Source organism: Rhincodon typus, chromosome 13, assembly GCF_021869965.1.
Source record: "Rhincodon typus isolate 14 chromosome 13, sRhiTyp1.1, whole genome shotgun sequence".
Classification (NCBI taxonomy): Eukaryota; Metazoa; Chordata; class Chondrichthyes; order Orectolobiformes; family Rhincodontidae; genus Rhincodon; species Rhincodon typus.
In genome coordinates this window covers 61,785,931-61,801,423 of record NC_063344.1, presented here as the reverse complement: position 1 = coordinate 61,801,423, position 15,493 = coordinate 61,785,931, and the positions used below count along the sequence as shown (strand labels likewise).

Below are 15,493 nucleotides of genomic sequence, written 5' to 3'. Positions count from 1 at the left end.
TGGGTCAGTGATACCCTCGGGCCCGTGCGCTGGGTCAGTGATACCCTCGGGCCCATGCGGAGGGTCATTATCTATTCAATGAATTACCTGATGTGAAAACATGAGATTAATTCAATAGAATAATAGGTAATTACATTGAAAATAATGCAAAGCATTTGAGCTACCTGTCAAAGGTGAATTGTTTTACCGAATGGGTCGGTCTGGATTTATTGCTGTCATGTGCGAGAGTGGTTCGGATCCAGAATACACTGCATGAGAGTGAATAGAAATGATTGGAGTGTGCAGGAGGAATTGGATAAGCCCTCTAAAGAGTAAGCATATGTAGGGATGCGGGATAGAGGTGGAGGAATGGGCCTGGGTCAGTTACTGTCAAGGTGAGTAAGCATAGACGTGATGAGCCAAGTGATCTCCTCTGTACTTAAACCATTCTATCACTTTTTGAATGTTAAATCACATTTTGCAACATCCTACTTCTACACACTTTGACGTTTTCATTCAAGCCTTACTTTACCAACATTAGCGCAGAAGATCTCAGTTACCTTGGCTCCACTCCCGAAATTTTCTTCTCACCTTCCACTTCGCCATCATCCTTTATAAATATCATCAGATCCATCAGTCCAACCTAGCCCTCTGTCACTTCCCTGAACAACTCCAAAGGGAACGGGTCCGTTTCGCTCATTAGTTGCTTTTTATAATATTATAAATGCACGTTATGATGTATTACATAGACCGTGAAGCACCGAAGCAGGTAATGACCCAATATTTGTATAAGTTTGTTAAGTAAGACATTAAAGGATGTCAATGCAGGATATTTGGCTTATTTAAGACCTTGTCAAGAAGGAAAACTTTGATGCAAGACCTTAGATAACGTTGGGCCATAATGAAACTTGTAGATTATTCCACTCCATTTGAGGACATTGGATTCTTTCCTGGAGCCCATCTCTGGTGAAGACTGCTCCATTGTTCACTGCTGTCCAATTTGGAAATAATCGAAAATCCATGAACCTTCCTGATCAACTAGCAGCAACATATTAGGTATAGTAAATGAATGACTCCATGATGAACTGTCCAAATCAGAAGTATCAAGCAGTTTGAGGGGTTAATATCTTACCATTGCACAATTTCCTTTGTCTTGGTCTTCCCAGACTGTGCAAACTTGGTACGTTTATTTAAGGAGAGGGAATTGAAAAGAGATCTTTTATCTTAAAGTGCTGCAGCAAAAGTGGAAACAAATTCCAAAGCATATCACTGTTGAGGTATCAAAATCTAGGTGAATAGAGTTTGAGGACACAGTGTGGTTTATTAAGATAGTAAAACAGATTCACAAAGAAAGGGAACAAAGATTGAAATGGAGAGTTTGGGAGCAAGGTTTACTAGAAAAGGGTTCAACAGAAGACTTGATAAAGGAAAGAGGTATAGGTAAGAAGCAAACCATAAGGAGATAAATGGTAGCCTTAAGTAGAGTAGATGGGAAAGTGGGTTGGAAATTATATGGTGCATTTAAAATAAGATTTTTCAGAGGGAAAAAGCCAGGTTTTAGTTAGTGGGTTATATGTAAAAATTTCAATAATCAGTAAACTGAAGTAAAGACTTATGAGTTTAGAGGTGAAGGTACAAGAACTTTCCATAATCGAGAGAGTTGTCGACAGGATAGTATAAAGACGCTGGTAGAAATGGTCCATAGGCCCCCTAACTAACTATATGATAGGACAGAGAATAAATCACATGATGATGTGGGCATGTAACAACAGTCGTACTTAAACATGGATGACTTTAATTTTCATGTACACTGGGATAGATTGGCAGAGGAAGAATTCACAAGAGTGCATTTGGTTCATTTCCTAGAACAATGTGTTGCAGAACTAACCAGGAATCAGGCTATTTTGAATCTGATGATGTGCAGTGAGGCAGGTTTAATAAATGATGCCAGAGTAAAAGATCCCCCTCAGAAACAGTCATTGTAACATGGTAGAATTTAGCATTCAGTTTGAGAGGGAGGAACTTGGGTTGGAAACAAAAACAAATTGCTGAAGAAAAGTTGCAGATGATTGGAAAACTGCCAATGTAACACTTATTTAAAAAGGGAGACAAAAGAAAGGCAATGATAAGGCAGTTGCTGAATACCTGTAATTGGCAAAAAGTTAACATGTTATAAAAGATATAACAGCAGAGCATTTGGAAATATATAATATGATCAAGCAGAGCTAGCATGGCTTCATGAATGGGAAGTCATGGCTGGCAAATTTATTAGAATTCTTTGACGAGGTAACAAGCATGATAGTTAAAGGAGAAGCAATAGTTATGTTTGGACTTTTCGGAGATGTATGGTACCTTATAAAACATTGGGTTACTTAACATCTCAACAGCTTAAGATAACAGCCTATTATGTTGGAGGTAGTATATGGACATGGATCAAAGATTGGTTAACAAAGAAGACATAGTGTTGAGATAAGGAGGTATTTCAGGATAGCGACCTGTGGAGTATCATGCTATCAGTGTTGGGGATGCAGTTATTTACAATATATATTAAATGACTTGGACAGTGCATCACTAAAGCCAAGTTTGCAGATGACACAAAAAAAAAGTGGGAAGCAAGTGGTGAGGATGACACAAAGAATCTGCTGAGGATGACAGGTGGAACAAGTGACCAAAAACTTGACGGATGGAACATAATGTGGGGAAATATGTGATTATGCTCTTTGGCAGGAAGAATAGAGGAGCTGAGTATTATTTACATGGAGGTAGACTGCAGAAAGCTATGGAACAGAGGGATTTGGAAGTCCTTGTGCATAGAACACAAAGTTAGTATCCATGTTTAGCAAGTAATAGAGTAAGCAAATGGCCTTTATTTCAAAGAGAATGGAGTATAAAAATAAGGTTTTGTTAAAACTATACAAGGCTTTAATCAGACCGCAGCGAGAATACTATGAACAGTTTTGGGCCCCTTTTTGGAACCAGGGTACCCAATGTTCCCATAATACAGGGGTTAGTGTTAAGACAAACCGAGGACATGGAAGTAGTGAATGAATTACCAACAACAACGTAACTTTGATTTATAAAGCTTCTTTATCACGGGAGGGGAAACTCAGTGACTGCAACTGCAGAGACACAGTAGTGTTGTCAATACCTGGCAAATTCTTCAGCTCAGTGTTCCTAAATAGATTGAAAACAACTAGACAGTTACTGCTCAACAGGTAGGTTCATACAGTGGCAGAACATGCTGCAAGCAGATCTTTAGACTCCGAAACATCAGAAAACAGAAGCTAGACTAGTGGAAACCACTTGTTATCAACTTCATGAATTGCTGACCCTTTCTTTCATTTCAGCTTTGGAGAATGTGACTGTCAGCACATAGAGTATGTCAGGTGGGGAGAGGGAATGGTGTGGGCTGATCTTGAAAAATGCACCATCACTTGATGTGACTCTCACAAACCCCAGCTCAGATACAACACGACCTAAGCTTTCGTTAGAGGAAGGATGTGCACATGAAGATTCATACAAAAGCAGGTTGCAGGAGACCAGGCATGGGGATAAAAGACACACAGGTGTTAGTTCAACAGAGGGTAAGGTCACAAACCAATTCTTCAGGAGACTCCAAAGCTGCCTATGGGGCCCAGGCAACTGAGAAAGCTCTTTCATCCACAGCATGGAAGTGATTGGAAACGCTTGAATGATCATCTAACCATGGTACCTGCACATTCAGTAGAGATTGAGTTGAACTAACTAACATCTTGGCTTCATTTGTTCATTCTTGATGTCACTTTGTGTATATTGATGTATGGGATTTAGTGTGCATGAAATGTAGAGATCCAAGGCAGATTGATATAGGAATTGTGAACAAAACACTGACAGACTTACCGAGTGGGATGTATGTGAGTTCTTATATTGAATCATGAGCTCAACAAAGACTCATATACGTATTGAAACGTGTCATGTCCTGTACCTGAGCACTCAGGTCAGATTGTGTAACATAAGCTCATTACAGACCTGATTCTGTACTGTTACAAGCTGCTACCACTGGAAAATCAGATTGTCGCCATCATGTCTTTAGAAGACACAGTTGAAAAGGGCTTCAGGTATGTCAATAAAAGCCGAAACAACTGCGGATGCTGTAAAACAGGAAAAGCTCAGCAGGTCTGGCAGCATCTGTAAAGGTAAAAACAGAGTTAATGTTTCGGGTCTGGTGACCCTTCCTCAGGACTGGTTCCCCACAGATGCTACCAGACCAGCTGAGCTGCTCCAGCAACTTTGTTTTTGTTCATGATTTACAGCATCCGCAGTTCTTTCAGCTTTTATTGATTCCTGAAGCCTTTTTCAACTGTGTCTTCTAAAGACATGATGGCGACAATCTGATTTTCCAGTGGTAGCAGCTTGTAACAGTACAGAATCAGGTCTGTAATGAGCTTATGTTACACAATCTGACCTGAGTGCTCAGGTACAGGACATGACATGTTTCAATACGTATATGAGTCTTTGTTGAGCTCATGATTCAATATAAGAACTCACATACATCCCACTCCATGATTCAGTCTGACAGTGTTTTGTTCACAATTCCTATATCAATCTGCCTTGGATCTCTACATTTCATGCACACTAAATCCCATACATCAATACACACAAAGTGACATCAAGAATGAACAAATGAAGCCAAGATGCAGCAGCTAGTTCAATTCATTGAAGTCCATCGAAGCTTTTCCAATCACTTCCATGCTGCGGATTAAGGAGCTTTCTCAGTTGCCTGGGATGTCCTTCCAGCATTTACTTCTGATGGTGCCCTCGTATCCATGGACAAGAGTCTGGTTATCCCAAGTCAGGATGCTGGATGCAGCTAGTGCCCTTACTGGTAACACTCAACTAATGCCATAGGCTACAATCACCTACACCTGAATGTTGCAATTTGCAGCCAACATCTTTGGGCCTGGAGTTATACAAGGTCAGTCATACTACAAGACAGACTGGTGTTCTCAGTGGAATATCAGCTGCCATCAAACCATCAAACCATTGGAGAACCTCTTGGAACTTCACAATCAGAAAATCAATGCACAGGATAATCAAAACAGGCCTGCAAAGAGGTAAGTTGTAAATTTTTTGCAATGTTGACATATTTGTTTGGCAAATGCATTTTTTGAACTGAATTTGGTTTTTGGATTTGTTGTGAAATGAGGATAAAACTCATAAGTTTGCAAGAGTGAACAAAAAATCTGTAACAAGCAACAACATGGGACAATGTAAAAGAAAGTGTAGAAATGCACGAGGCTCAGAAGAGATGAATACATTTGTTGAAATATTGAAGAGCAAGGACAGAAATCTTTGAGGCAGTGCCTGATTAGTTGTTATCCCATAGTGCATGACATAGTCTTTTCGCATTGCAGGCAAAGGCTTGAAGAATGATGAAGACCTGCTGTTGTTGCTTAATATTTCTCGTGGCTACATGTTATATGGAAGTGTCCAGCTCCTCAGGTCAGTGTGAGATATCAATATTTATTGTGTTGCATACATGGCACACTCTTGATGTGGGTGTCAAATTATCCTGGGATAAATGGTACACTGTCCTGATACAGATTGGGCATTGATAGATGTGGACTATACACTGCCTTTGTACAAACATTACCTGATCTTGGAACAAATGGCACATTGGCCTCATGCAGATGGAGAATTCCCTTCTTTGAATGGTACATTGTTCTTGTACAAGTGACACACTGTGAACCCGTTACAGATGGTCTTGATATTGTTCACTACCTTGGTACCATAACAACCCACAAAATAAACTTCCAAACAAGTTTGCTCCATTAGCAAGATCACCAGCCTCCACCTCTGTAACATTGCCGAACTCTGCCACTGCTTCTTGTCTCTGTTACCTCGAAATTTGATTATTCCCATGTTCTCCTTGCTGGCCTCCCGTCTTACACAAACTTACACACCTTACACAAACTTCAGTTTATCCAAAATTCTGCCTCCTATCTTGCCTCATTCACTCATCACCTCTGTGTTCACTGATGTTCAATGGCACCACCTCAATTTTAAAATGCTCATCTTTATCTCCAAGTCTCTGCACAGCCTCGCCCTTTTCTAACTTTGGGATCTCCTCCAGGCCCTCAACCCTTGGAGAGATCTGCTCTCCACCGGTTCTGGCCTCTTGTGAATCACCAATTTTAATGACTTTACAATTAACAATGATGCCATCAGCTGTCTGGACCCTACACTCTGGTATGGATGCAACATTCCATGGTGCAAATTGTATAGTGTCTCACAAAGCAACAGTTTATTAAAGACAACTCCTCATTTCATTTCCCAGTATTTTTACCAAAAAACCATGCCAGTGATGTATTGAGAATTAGAAAACGGGCTAATTCCTTCTTGGAAGAGCTTAAACCTGGAAATTTGGAAAGAGAGTGTATTGAAGAAAAGTGCGTATTTGAAGAGGCAAAAGAGATTCACGGTTCATTGGATAAAACTGTGAGTATTCTGCAGTCTCCTCAGTGTACTGGTTCATGACACGCCAACAATGATAATTTATTAACAATTTACTAATTTTACACTATTTAAATCATGGAATTTGATGGGCACAGAAGACCAAAGGATCTCTCTCCAATCCTAATTTAATATTCCTTAAAATATTGGAGCAATTTCAAAGCATTAGTAAAGTTTAATGTGCAGAATGCCACACTGTTTACTTCAGAATGGATTTTACAAGTCATCTTTTATCTGGTGAGGACCAAGACCACCATGATAGCAACCACACCTCAATTCATAATACTCCCTCTACAATTGAAGCATAATTTGTTGCTAGCATAAAATCTTAGGATAATGAGACGCCGAGCCATCATAAAATTCCTATTGTGCAGAATCGAGTCTGCACCGACCCCCCAGCCAGACCCAACCCTGCATTTCCCTTGGCTAATCTGCCCAACTTGCACATCCCTGCACACTACGGGGCAGTTTTAGCATGGGCGATCCATTTAACCTGTACATCTTTGGACTGTGGGAGGAAACCGAAGCACCCGGAGGAAACCCACGCAAACGCAGGGAGAACATGCAAACTCCACACAGACAGTCACCCGAGGCTGGAATCGAACCCAGGTCCCTGGCACGGTGTGATAGCAGTGCTAACCACCGAGCCACCATACTGCATCAGAACAGTGATGTTCAAGATTCCATCTCTCACTTGCCTCCTGCACCTGAATCCTATTCCAACAGCCCTATTGACTTACATGATCCTTCGGTAGCCGTAGCTTTGCTGCAGTTGACCTCTGGACCTTTGGATAAAGAATAGAAATACTTGTTTCCGATCAACTCTCCCACTGGAATAATTAGTCTGGGGAGAACTGCTGCTGTTTGTCACCAAGGACTCATTGCCGCAGTGAAAATGTAAACACGAGTGAGAATGCAGGTTCTGTCCAAAACTAAAACAGTGGATGCGTGTGTGGTGACTCAGGTACTGATTTCTGATCACCACATTTTGCAGAGCTGTAAACTAAGTCACCTACAGATTCTAAGTAGGATGCAAGGAAACAGTGCCATAAGATAGGAAACCATGAGCACGGGATTGGCGATAGTGCAACTTTAATAAGGACAGGAAGTGTTTCATGCAGAAAGTTCAATTGAAATTCCCTCATCGTCTGCCAATACACTCTTCCCGACATACAGCCTGGTAACAAAATAGAAAATGCATGAAATTTTATTTCAGATTTCCAGTCTATATTGTAATTTTGCTTTTATTTCAATAAGTCCATCATGTCTCATATTTTTGACATTTCAAGTCATAAATAAAACAAGTATGTTTAGCTTTTATAAGTCAGCTGCTTATGACAAGGATCTAGTCTGTCACTGCTGTAATCACTGAAGAAAAAGAAAATCCCAATAGGCCATGTTTCAGGCTTTGCCTATTAACAGTTCCTCCAATACTGAAGCAGTTCTTTTCACATTCAACTTGAATGTTAGTAACAGTTAATATTCTATGGATCTATTCAGATACAGTCAGATTTCTTAAATTAACACACTGAAGACAGAAGAACTTTCATCTGAGGTGAGAAAGGTTTGCATGATAAAATATAAATCTGGCTGACCTTTTTCACAATTTACTATCTTTTGTCTTCACCAGGCCAGTGTGATGGGACCTTGTGGAAGAATCATAACCTCATTATAATAATCAAAGAGCCAGTTAAAAACTTCTGAAAAAGCCATCAAGAGTTTGAACTATCAGTTACTTCCAGAAAAGATTTTAAATAATGAATTAGTCTACGTGTATTTTTGGTGTCCACTTTGCCTCTTTAAGTGTATAAATAAATTTAATTACTATTTAGTCTGACCAATATGATCTTCAGCAGTGTGCTGCTTGTTCATGGGATTTGGGTAGCTCAGATGGCTGAATGGCTGGGTTGCAATGCAGGGTGATCCAAAAGCATGGGTTCAATTCCTGCACCAGCTGAGGTTACCATGAAAGACTCTACTTCTCAACGTTTTCCCTCACCTAAGGCATGGTGACCCTTCGATTAAACTACTACCAGTCATCTCACTCTAAAGAGAGGGCCGCCCTATGATCTGATAAGACTATGGTGATTTTACCACTCAGGATGAGATTTGGATATGGTTATATATTGAAATCTGCCATTTACCCAGTAAAAGCATAATTTAGTTATTGTTGTAAATTGAACCAAAAGCATAATTGCTGATCTTTTGACAAGTAGTTTTAGTTGCAGTGAAGTGAAATGATTCACTGCTGGTGATGTGTCACTCAAACCTGCATTTTGTTGCAAATACAAAAAGAGAAAACATCATGAATTATAACTTTGCATGTGTCGTTAACAATAGTTTAACCCCATAATAGAGCACAGAAAAAAATATGCTGAATGGAGATGTTATCGGACATGGATAAATGGAGTTTGTGGTGATTCTATTATAACATGTTAAATTATGGCAGGAGTTGAAAAATATGTCCATGACCTTGAGTACTCGGAATCCTAGGGAACATAAATTGTGCAATATGGTTAGTAAGTGCGATTGAAGGATATGGCAGGTAGGTGGTATGGATGCAAATGGACAAACATTTGTTCATGAGTTTAAGTCATGATGATGAGAAAGAGGCATTTACCATGAAGAAGACTGGTCTCTTCTTCCAAATGGACTTTTTTAAAAAATCTAATGCTTCCCCCATTCCTTTCCAAGTAATGTGAAAGCTATTTTGTTTCATTTTACAACAGATGTTGATGCATCTAATCAGCTTTGTACTTTTTTTTGACAGCTGGTATTTTGGAACAAGTATGTTGGTAAGTAGGTTGTTCTCTGTCGAACTATAGTCCTGAAAATGAATAAGGGTGAAAGAAGTCATTACAGTAAGAATAAGACAACCCCAAAGTCCTTTACAGACATTCAACTAATTTTGGAGTGTAGTCACTGTTATAGTTTAGGAGATGTGACAGCCAATTTGCTTGCACCAAGGTCCAATTAGCATCAGTGTGAAAATAACTAGATGATCATTTTGTGATGTTGGCTGAGGGATAGGCAAGACACTGGAAGCCGCCCCACATTCGCCATTCTTCCTCAGAATAGCACAATGAGACCTTTCACATGCATCTGAGGGGTTTTAGTTTCCTATCTGATCCAGCAGTACAGTACCCACTCACTACTGCATTAGGTGTGTCAGTGTTGATGTTTGTGCGCAAACTCTGGGGTAGGATTTGAAGCCACGACCTTCTGACTCAGAAGTCAGTGCATTTGCCAGCTGAGCCATAGCTGACATGCAAATAGAATAACAACTGTTCCAGAATGAAGATAAGGCCGTTCTGCATTTTATGTCCGTCCCCAATGGTTTTCTTTATATGAGTTACTTAGTTTAATCACCTTCTTCCACCCACCAACCCCCACCTCTCACCTCCCCACCGCCTCCGCTTTCCCTCTTTTTAATGCTCTTTGAGCTGCACAGCAACAAAACATAAAGAGACTTGCCATACGTTGTTGTTTCTGATTGCTAATCCTCAACAGGATGTATCAATTCCCAGGCAATGGGCTATTTCTGTTCTCAGCAATATCATCATTAGATTTCTCCACTGTGTCAGTATTGTACAGATTTATCATTCCACAATGTAATGATGCATCATATGTTAAGAATACGAGGAATGAAATTGAGTTGTGTGACATATACCTAAAAATGCTGCCAAGCACAGTTGTGAAATTACTTTCTCAGCTGTTCAAATAAAAATGAAAACCAATTTGTTTTAACTAGGCAAAGGCTTCCCATCAAATACTTGCGCTTATATTGACTGTGTGATTTTAGCAGTCTTAACAGAAATAAGGCACAGATTGTAGGAGCCACAGTTTAGGAACTTAACTAGCTGAAACTGCACAGTACATAGGAAACAGTAATCTTATTAGAGCTTGTCTGGCTGTCACCAGCCTACCCTATGTGGCATTGTCTTGTGTTTAGTGCTGGTGAATGGAGTTAGCTCCATTGCTTCCCTCAATGTCCCTTTTGTGAGCCAAGCTTGTCCAAATTCAGGTAACTACGTAGTGAATGACTGCACCTTTACAATTTGTTATTCAGAGAGAGACATATCCTACTGTGTTCCTCCAAACATTCATTCTTTCAGCCCAGTCCTATTAACGTTACCACAGGTGAGATCCCAACTAATTAACACTCAATTAGGAAATTCACTTTTTTATCTTTAGCAAAATAGCTTATTAAACTTTACATATGTCTCTTTTAAAAAAGGATTTCCATATTTGGTACAGAGCAGGAAATTGAGATATGACCCACATTGATGACCCTCTATACTTTCTTTGTGCATGCGCTTCTTTTAGTAAAATAATCTGGCATTTGATGGCCTGAATCCACCCATTTTCTTCTCGAGGTTTGTTCTCTCTGAAGCATTTGATGCATGCCGGCAGGTCGATCATAATCTTTTCTCACTTGGCAGTTCACTGGATGTGCATTATCCCACACTCGAGAATTATCTGTATATAACAGTCTATGGGTATACTACCTTCCACAGCCCTGTTATACAAAATGCCGCTTAAAACAGAATACCATATCCACTGCTTCTGCAAAAGAGTGTTTTTCAGTAACTAGAGTATTTTTAACAAGTCCTTTAATTTTCTTCATTTGATACTAAAAATAACTTTCCCGTAAGAAATATTAGTAAACTTGTTGCACTTGAATATCCGTCAGTAAGAATAGCATATGAAATATCAGGAAACAATTAGATTAATTTAGATTAATGTTCCTTGGGTCACAAAGAGTGGGATGTTGTACAGACGGTTATAAAGGCCTCTTCTGGAGTACTGTGTACAGTTCTGGTTGTCCTGCTTTAGGGAGGAAATTATTAAATTGGAGAGGATTTAGAAGAGATTTACAAGGAATGGAAGTTATAAGAAGAGGCTGGATAGGCTGGGACTTCTTTCACTGGAGCAAAGGAGGTTGAGGGGTAACTTTATAGAGGTTTATAAAATAATGAGGGGCATTGATAAGGTGAATAGCAAGGGCCTTTTCCCTAGAAGGAGGGACTTCAATACTAGGGGCCATATTATTAATGTGAGAGGAGAAGGATTTCAACAATGACCTTTTAGTTTTATGTTGAAAAAACAATGTCTGAGTTTCTAACACTCAGCTTTGGACAACGACCCTCTGTCACCATTATAAGTAAGACAGCCGGGCAAAGAAGGATAGAACGCTATTGTCTTGTCTTTATAACTTTTATACAGTCTCACTTAGGATATCATGGCCTTTTCAAACAGCAATCACATTTTCTGCCAGATCCTATATATATGGTGTGTCCACACCATAAACGTTACAGGGATTACTCACTCACAATTTATTTTTCATTGCAGACCTGCATGAAGGTCAGTAGATATATATTAGATTACATCCTAGTACTTTAATATTGCTAAATGTCAATCCAGTACTGAGGTCAGAGAAAGGAACTGATGCAGCCAAACTGAGGAGAGCATAGAAATATTTAAAAGGGCTCTTGTGGTACAGTGATAGTATCTTTGGCTCCATCCCAGAAGATCCAGGATCAATCTCACTTGCCCCAGCCATGAGTCATAATGTGTCTTGGTTGATTTAACACACCTGGAAATATTTAATGCTTGGATGTGTAGGAATAACAATTTGAAGTGCTTCTGCCACAAAAGTTAGACTCAGCTAATGACAGGATAAGTTACACGTGTCATGATCTGCTGGGATAGTACACTGAAAACTGGTACCCACTGTTAATGGCATCGCCACAAATAGAAAAATGATCCAGTCAAACTATCCAAACTCCACTTTTTAGGAATTCAGGTGTTAAGAAAATGCTCACCGGGATTCTGTATTTGACAAAAAAAACTGTTTATTTTGGACAAATTGACTTGAACCAATTACTAAAATGAAATAAGAATTGGTGTCTTAGAGTCACAGTCACAGAGCTGTACAGCAGAGAAACAGACTCTTTGATTCAACTCATTCATGCCGACCAGATATCCTATATAAATCTAGTCCAATTTGCCAGCATTTGGTCCATATCCCTCTAAACCCTTCCTATACACATACCCATCCAGATGCCTTTTAAATGTTGTAATTGTACCCACCTCCACCACTTCCTCTGACAGCTCATTCCATACATGCATCATGCTCTGTGTGAAAATGTTGCCCCTTAGGTCCCTTTCCCCTCTCACCTTAAACCTATACCCTCTAGTTTTGGACTCCCCAACCTCAGGGAAAAGACCTTGGCTATTCACCCTATCCATGCCCCTCATGATTTTATAAACTTCTATGAGGTCACCTCTCAGCCTCCAATGTTCCAGGGAAGATAGCCCCAGCTTGTTCAGCCTTTCCCAATAGCTCAAACCCTCCAACCCTGGCAACATCCTTGTAAATCTTTTCTAAACCCTTTCAAGTTTCACAACATCCTTCCCATAGAAGGGAGACAAGAATTGAACGCAGTATTCCAATAGTGGCCTAACTAATGTCAGGTACCATGACCTCCCAACTCCTATACTCAATGTACTGACCAATAAAGGCAAGTGTACCAAATGCCGCCTTCACTACCCTATCTACCTATGACTCCACTTTCAAGGAACTATGAACCTGCACTCCAAGGTCTCTTTGTTCAGTAATACTCCTCAGGACCTTACTATTAAGTGTATAAGTCCTGCCCTGATTTGCCTTTCCAAAATGCAGTATCTCACATTTATCTAAATTAAACTCCATCTGCCACTCCTCAGCCCATTGGCCCATCTGATCAAGGTCCCATTGTACTCTGAGATAACCTTCTTCACTGTACACTACACCACCAACTTTGGTATCGTCTGCAAACTTACTAACGATACCTCCTACGTTCACATTCAAATCATTTAAATAAATGACAAAAATCAGTGGACCTAGCACCGATTCCCATGGCACACCGTTGGTCACAGGCCTCCAGTCTGAAAAGCAACCATCTACCACACTCTGGCTCCTAACTTTGAGCCAGTTCTATATCCAATTGGTGTCTTAGAATTCTATAACTTAAACTCTATCCTTCTTAAATTCTACCATTCACAAATAGTCACACCCACAAGGAAAAGACAAGACACAAATATTAAACATGCAAATAAAACCTGGGAAACACAGTTCAATAACATCAGTCTGGACCACAAGATTTTATTAATTGTTTTCTTAGGTTTCCTCTAAATTTTTTTTTATTGCTGGCACCAGGTTCTTTTGCACACTAATGTTAAGTGTTTCATTTGCGGGTTAGAAGTTGTCCCCTCAATGTCACTGAGGGCATTTTACTCCTCCTTCAGCAGGGGTCTGCAGAGAAAGGAAGCCAAATATTTGTTGCTGGAGACTTTCTGGCATCTCCACCTGTGAGAGAATTCAAACAACTTAAGACCTAGATGCATCAGATAACCATAGAATCAAAGAACAAACATCACCTAACAGACAACAGTGCATCAACATTGCTAAAAAATCAAAAAGCCTGAGAAACTAACTTTGTACTTGTTGTCCAGATGTTTTACTTACTCTGTCTATATTCTTTTTCAATCCATAACATGCTAAATCATTTGTCTTTTGTCGGTCTTAATCGTGATTGTCTGTGTGTGTTTGGGGATTTTAAATGACTAGTTTAAATTGTGTAGTAATAGATTAGATATCCTTCCTCTTCTGTTTTATTTTGTAAAATTAAGTGTGTTCCAATAAATGCGTTATTTTCTGTTTTTGTTTTTGCCCTGAGTAGAAGTCGGTCAGGCATATTGGTCATTTTGGCAGTCTCATTGGATTTTATACATTTAAACATTTTGTAGTGGCTTGTTAAACAGTGGGCACAGTTATTGATGCACTCTTGCCAGTTAAGTCATAACAAAGGACAGGTAGCTAAGTTCCTAAAAACCAACAAAATGACATCCATAAACTAAATATCTACATTTGTCAAGGAGCTCAGAATTTCTTCAATGTTTCTGTCATAGATGGTGATCAGTGCGATCCTAATTTATGTCTCAATAATGCGGCTTGCCAGGATTTGATTGGTGGCTACCAATGTCACTGTGCTGAGGGATTTGATGGACCTCAGTGCCAGTATGGTAAGGTTTACATTTTTTGTTATTTGAATTTAAGTTATTCTTCGATATTTTCAGATAATATCAGCAACCATGTTTGTGTACAGCAAATGTTAAATGGTGATAATTCTATGGTGTAAGTACTTGGTTCTGTTGCCTGCTTAATGTTAATTCCTTTTACCATAATTTTATTTTTAAGGCACGTTTCCTCAAATTACATTAAAAAAATCAGACAACACCAGGTTGTAGTCAACAGGTTTATTTGAAAACACAAGCTTTCGGAGTCTTGCTTCTTCCTCAGGTGTCAGTGAGAGAGGTGGCATCAGACACAGAATTTATAAGCAAAAGATCAAAGGGACATAGAACTGATGCAAATGTATTGAACAAACCTAATACTGCAGTTAAATCTTCAATCAGTTAGAAAGGATTAATATGCAAACACCAGAATTTCTTTCAAGTCACTGCCCCGAGATAACTATAGGTTCTATTAGTATATACCAGAGGGGTCACCTCAGGTCAGACAATGCATTTTAGGGTGTGAGGCCTTGTTTAGAATCTGGCTGTGTATTAACTTGGAGTCAGACTGGTTTTATTTCCAAAGTAGGAATTTATAAAACGCCACATTGACTGTCTATAAATAGTGTGCTTTTTGCACAGAATAGAATTTATCTGCAATTACAAATCTGCAAATGCAAATTCACCCCATAGGTTTATATATATATATATATATGTGTGTGTGAGAGAGAGAGAGAGCGTGTGTGAGAGAGAGAGAGAGCGTGTGTGAGAGAGAGAGAGAGCGTGTGTGAGAGAGAGAGAGAGCGTGTGTGAGAGGGAGAGCGCGAGAGCGTGTGTGAGAGGGAGAGCGCGAGAGCGTGTGTGTGTGTGAGGGAGAGCGCGAGAGCGTGTGTGTGTGTGAGGGAGAGCGCGAGAGCGTGTGTGTGAGGGAGAGCGCGAGAGTGTTTGTGTGTGTGAGGGAGAG

The 15,493-nt window shown here is 39.7% G+C and overlaps 1 protein-coding gene and 1 long non-coding RNA gene across 4 annotated transcripts in view; one reads left to right on the top strand and one right to left on the bottom strand.

Moving 5' to 3' along the window:
* LOC109929299 (vitamin K-dependent protein C-like) overlaps positions 1–15,493 on the top strand; it is a 29,876-nt gene that overhangs the window by 945 nt on the left and 13,438 nt on the right. For 2 of the 3 annotated variants that reach the window (XM_048604311.1, XM_048604313.1), the window contains exons 2-5: positions 5,373–5,460; positions 6,296–6,456; positions 9,242–9,266; positions 14,425–14,538. In XM_048604311.1, the coding sequence (XP_048460268.1) occupies positions 5,388–5,460; positions 6,296–6,456; positions 9,242–9,266; positions 14,425–14,538 (373 nt within the window). In that variant the 5' untranslated portion in view covers positions 5,373–5,387. Of the gene's footprint in view, positions 1–4,789; positions 5,073–5,372; positions 5,461–6,295; positions 6,457–9,241; positions 9,267–14,424; positions 14,539–15,493 lie in introns of those variants that run through there. The other variant, XM_048604312.1, reaches the window with a different exon arrangement.
* LOC125484680 overlaps positions 13,401–15,493 on the bottom strand; it is a 52,079-nt gene continuing 49,986 nt past the window's right edge. Inside the window, exon 4 of the long non-coding RNA XR_007263500.1 lies at positions 13,401–13,822. This is a non-coding gene — a long non-coding RNA (uncharacterized LOC125484680). The remainder of the gene's footprint in view (positions 13,823–15,493) is intronic.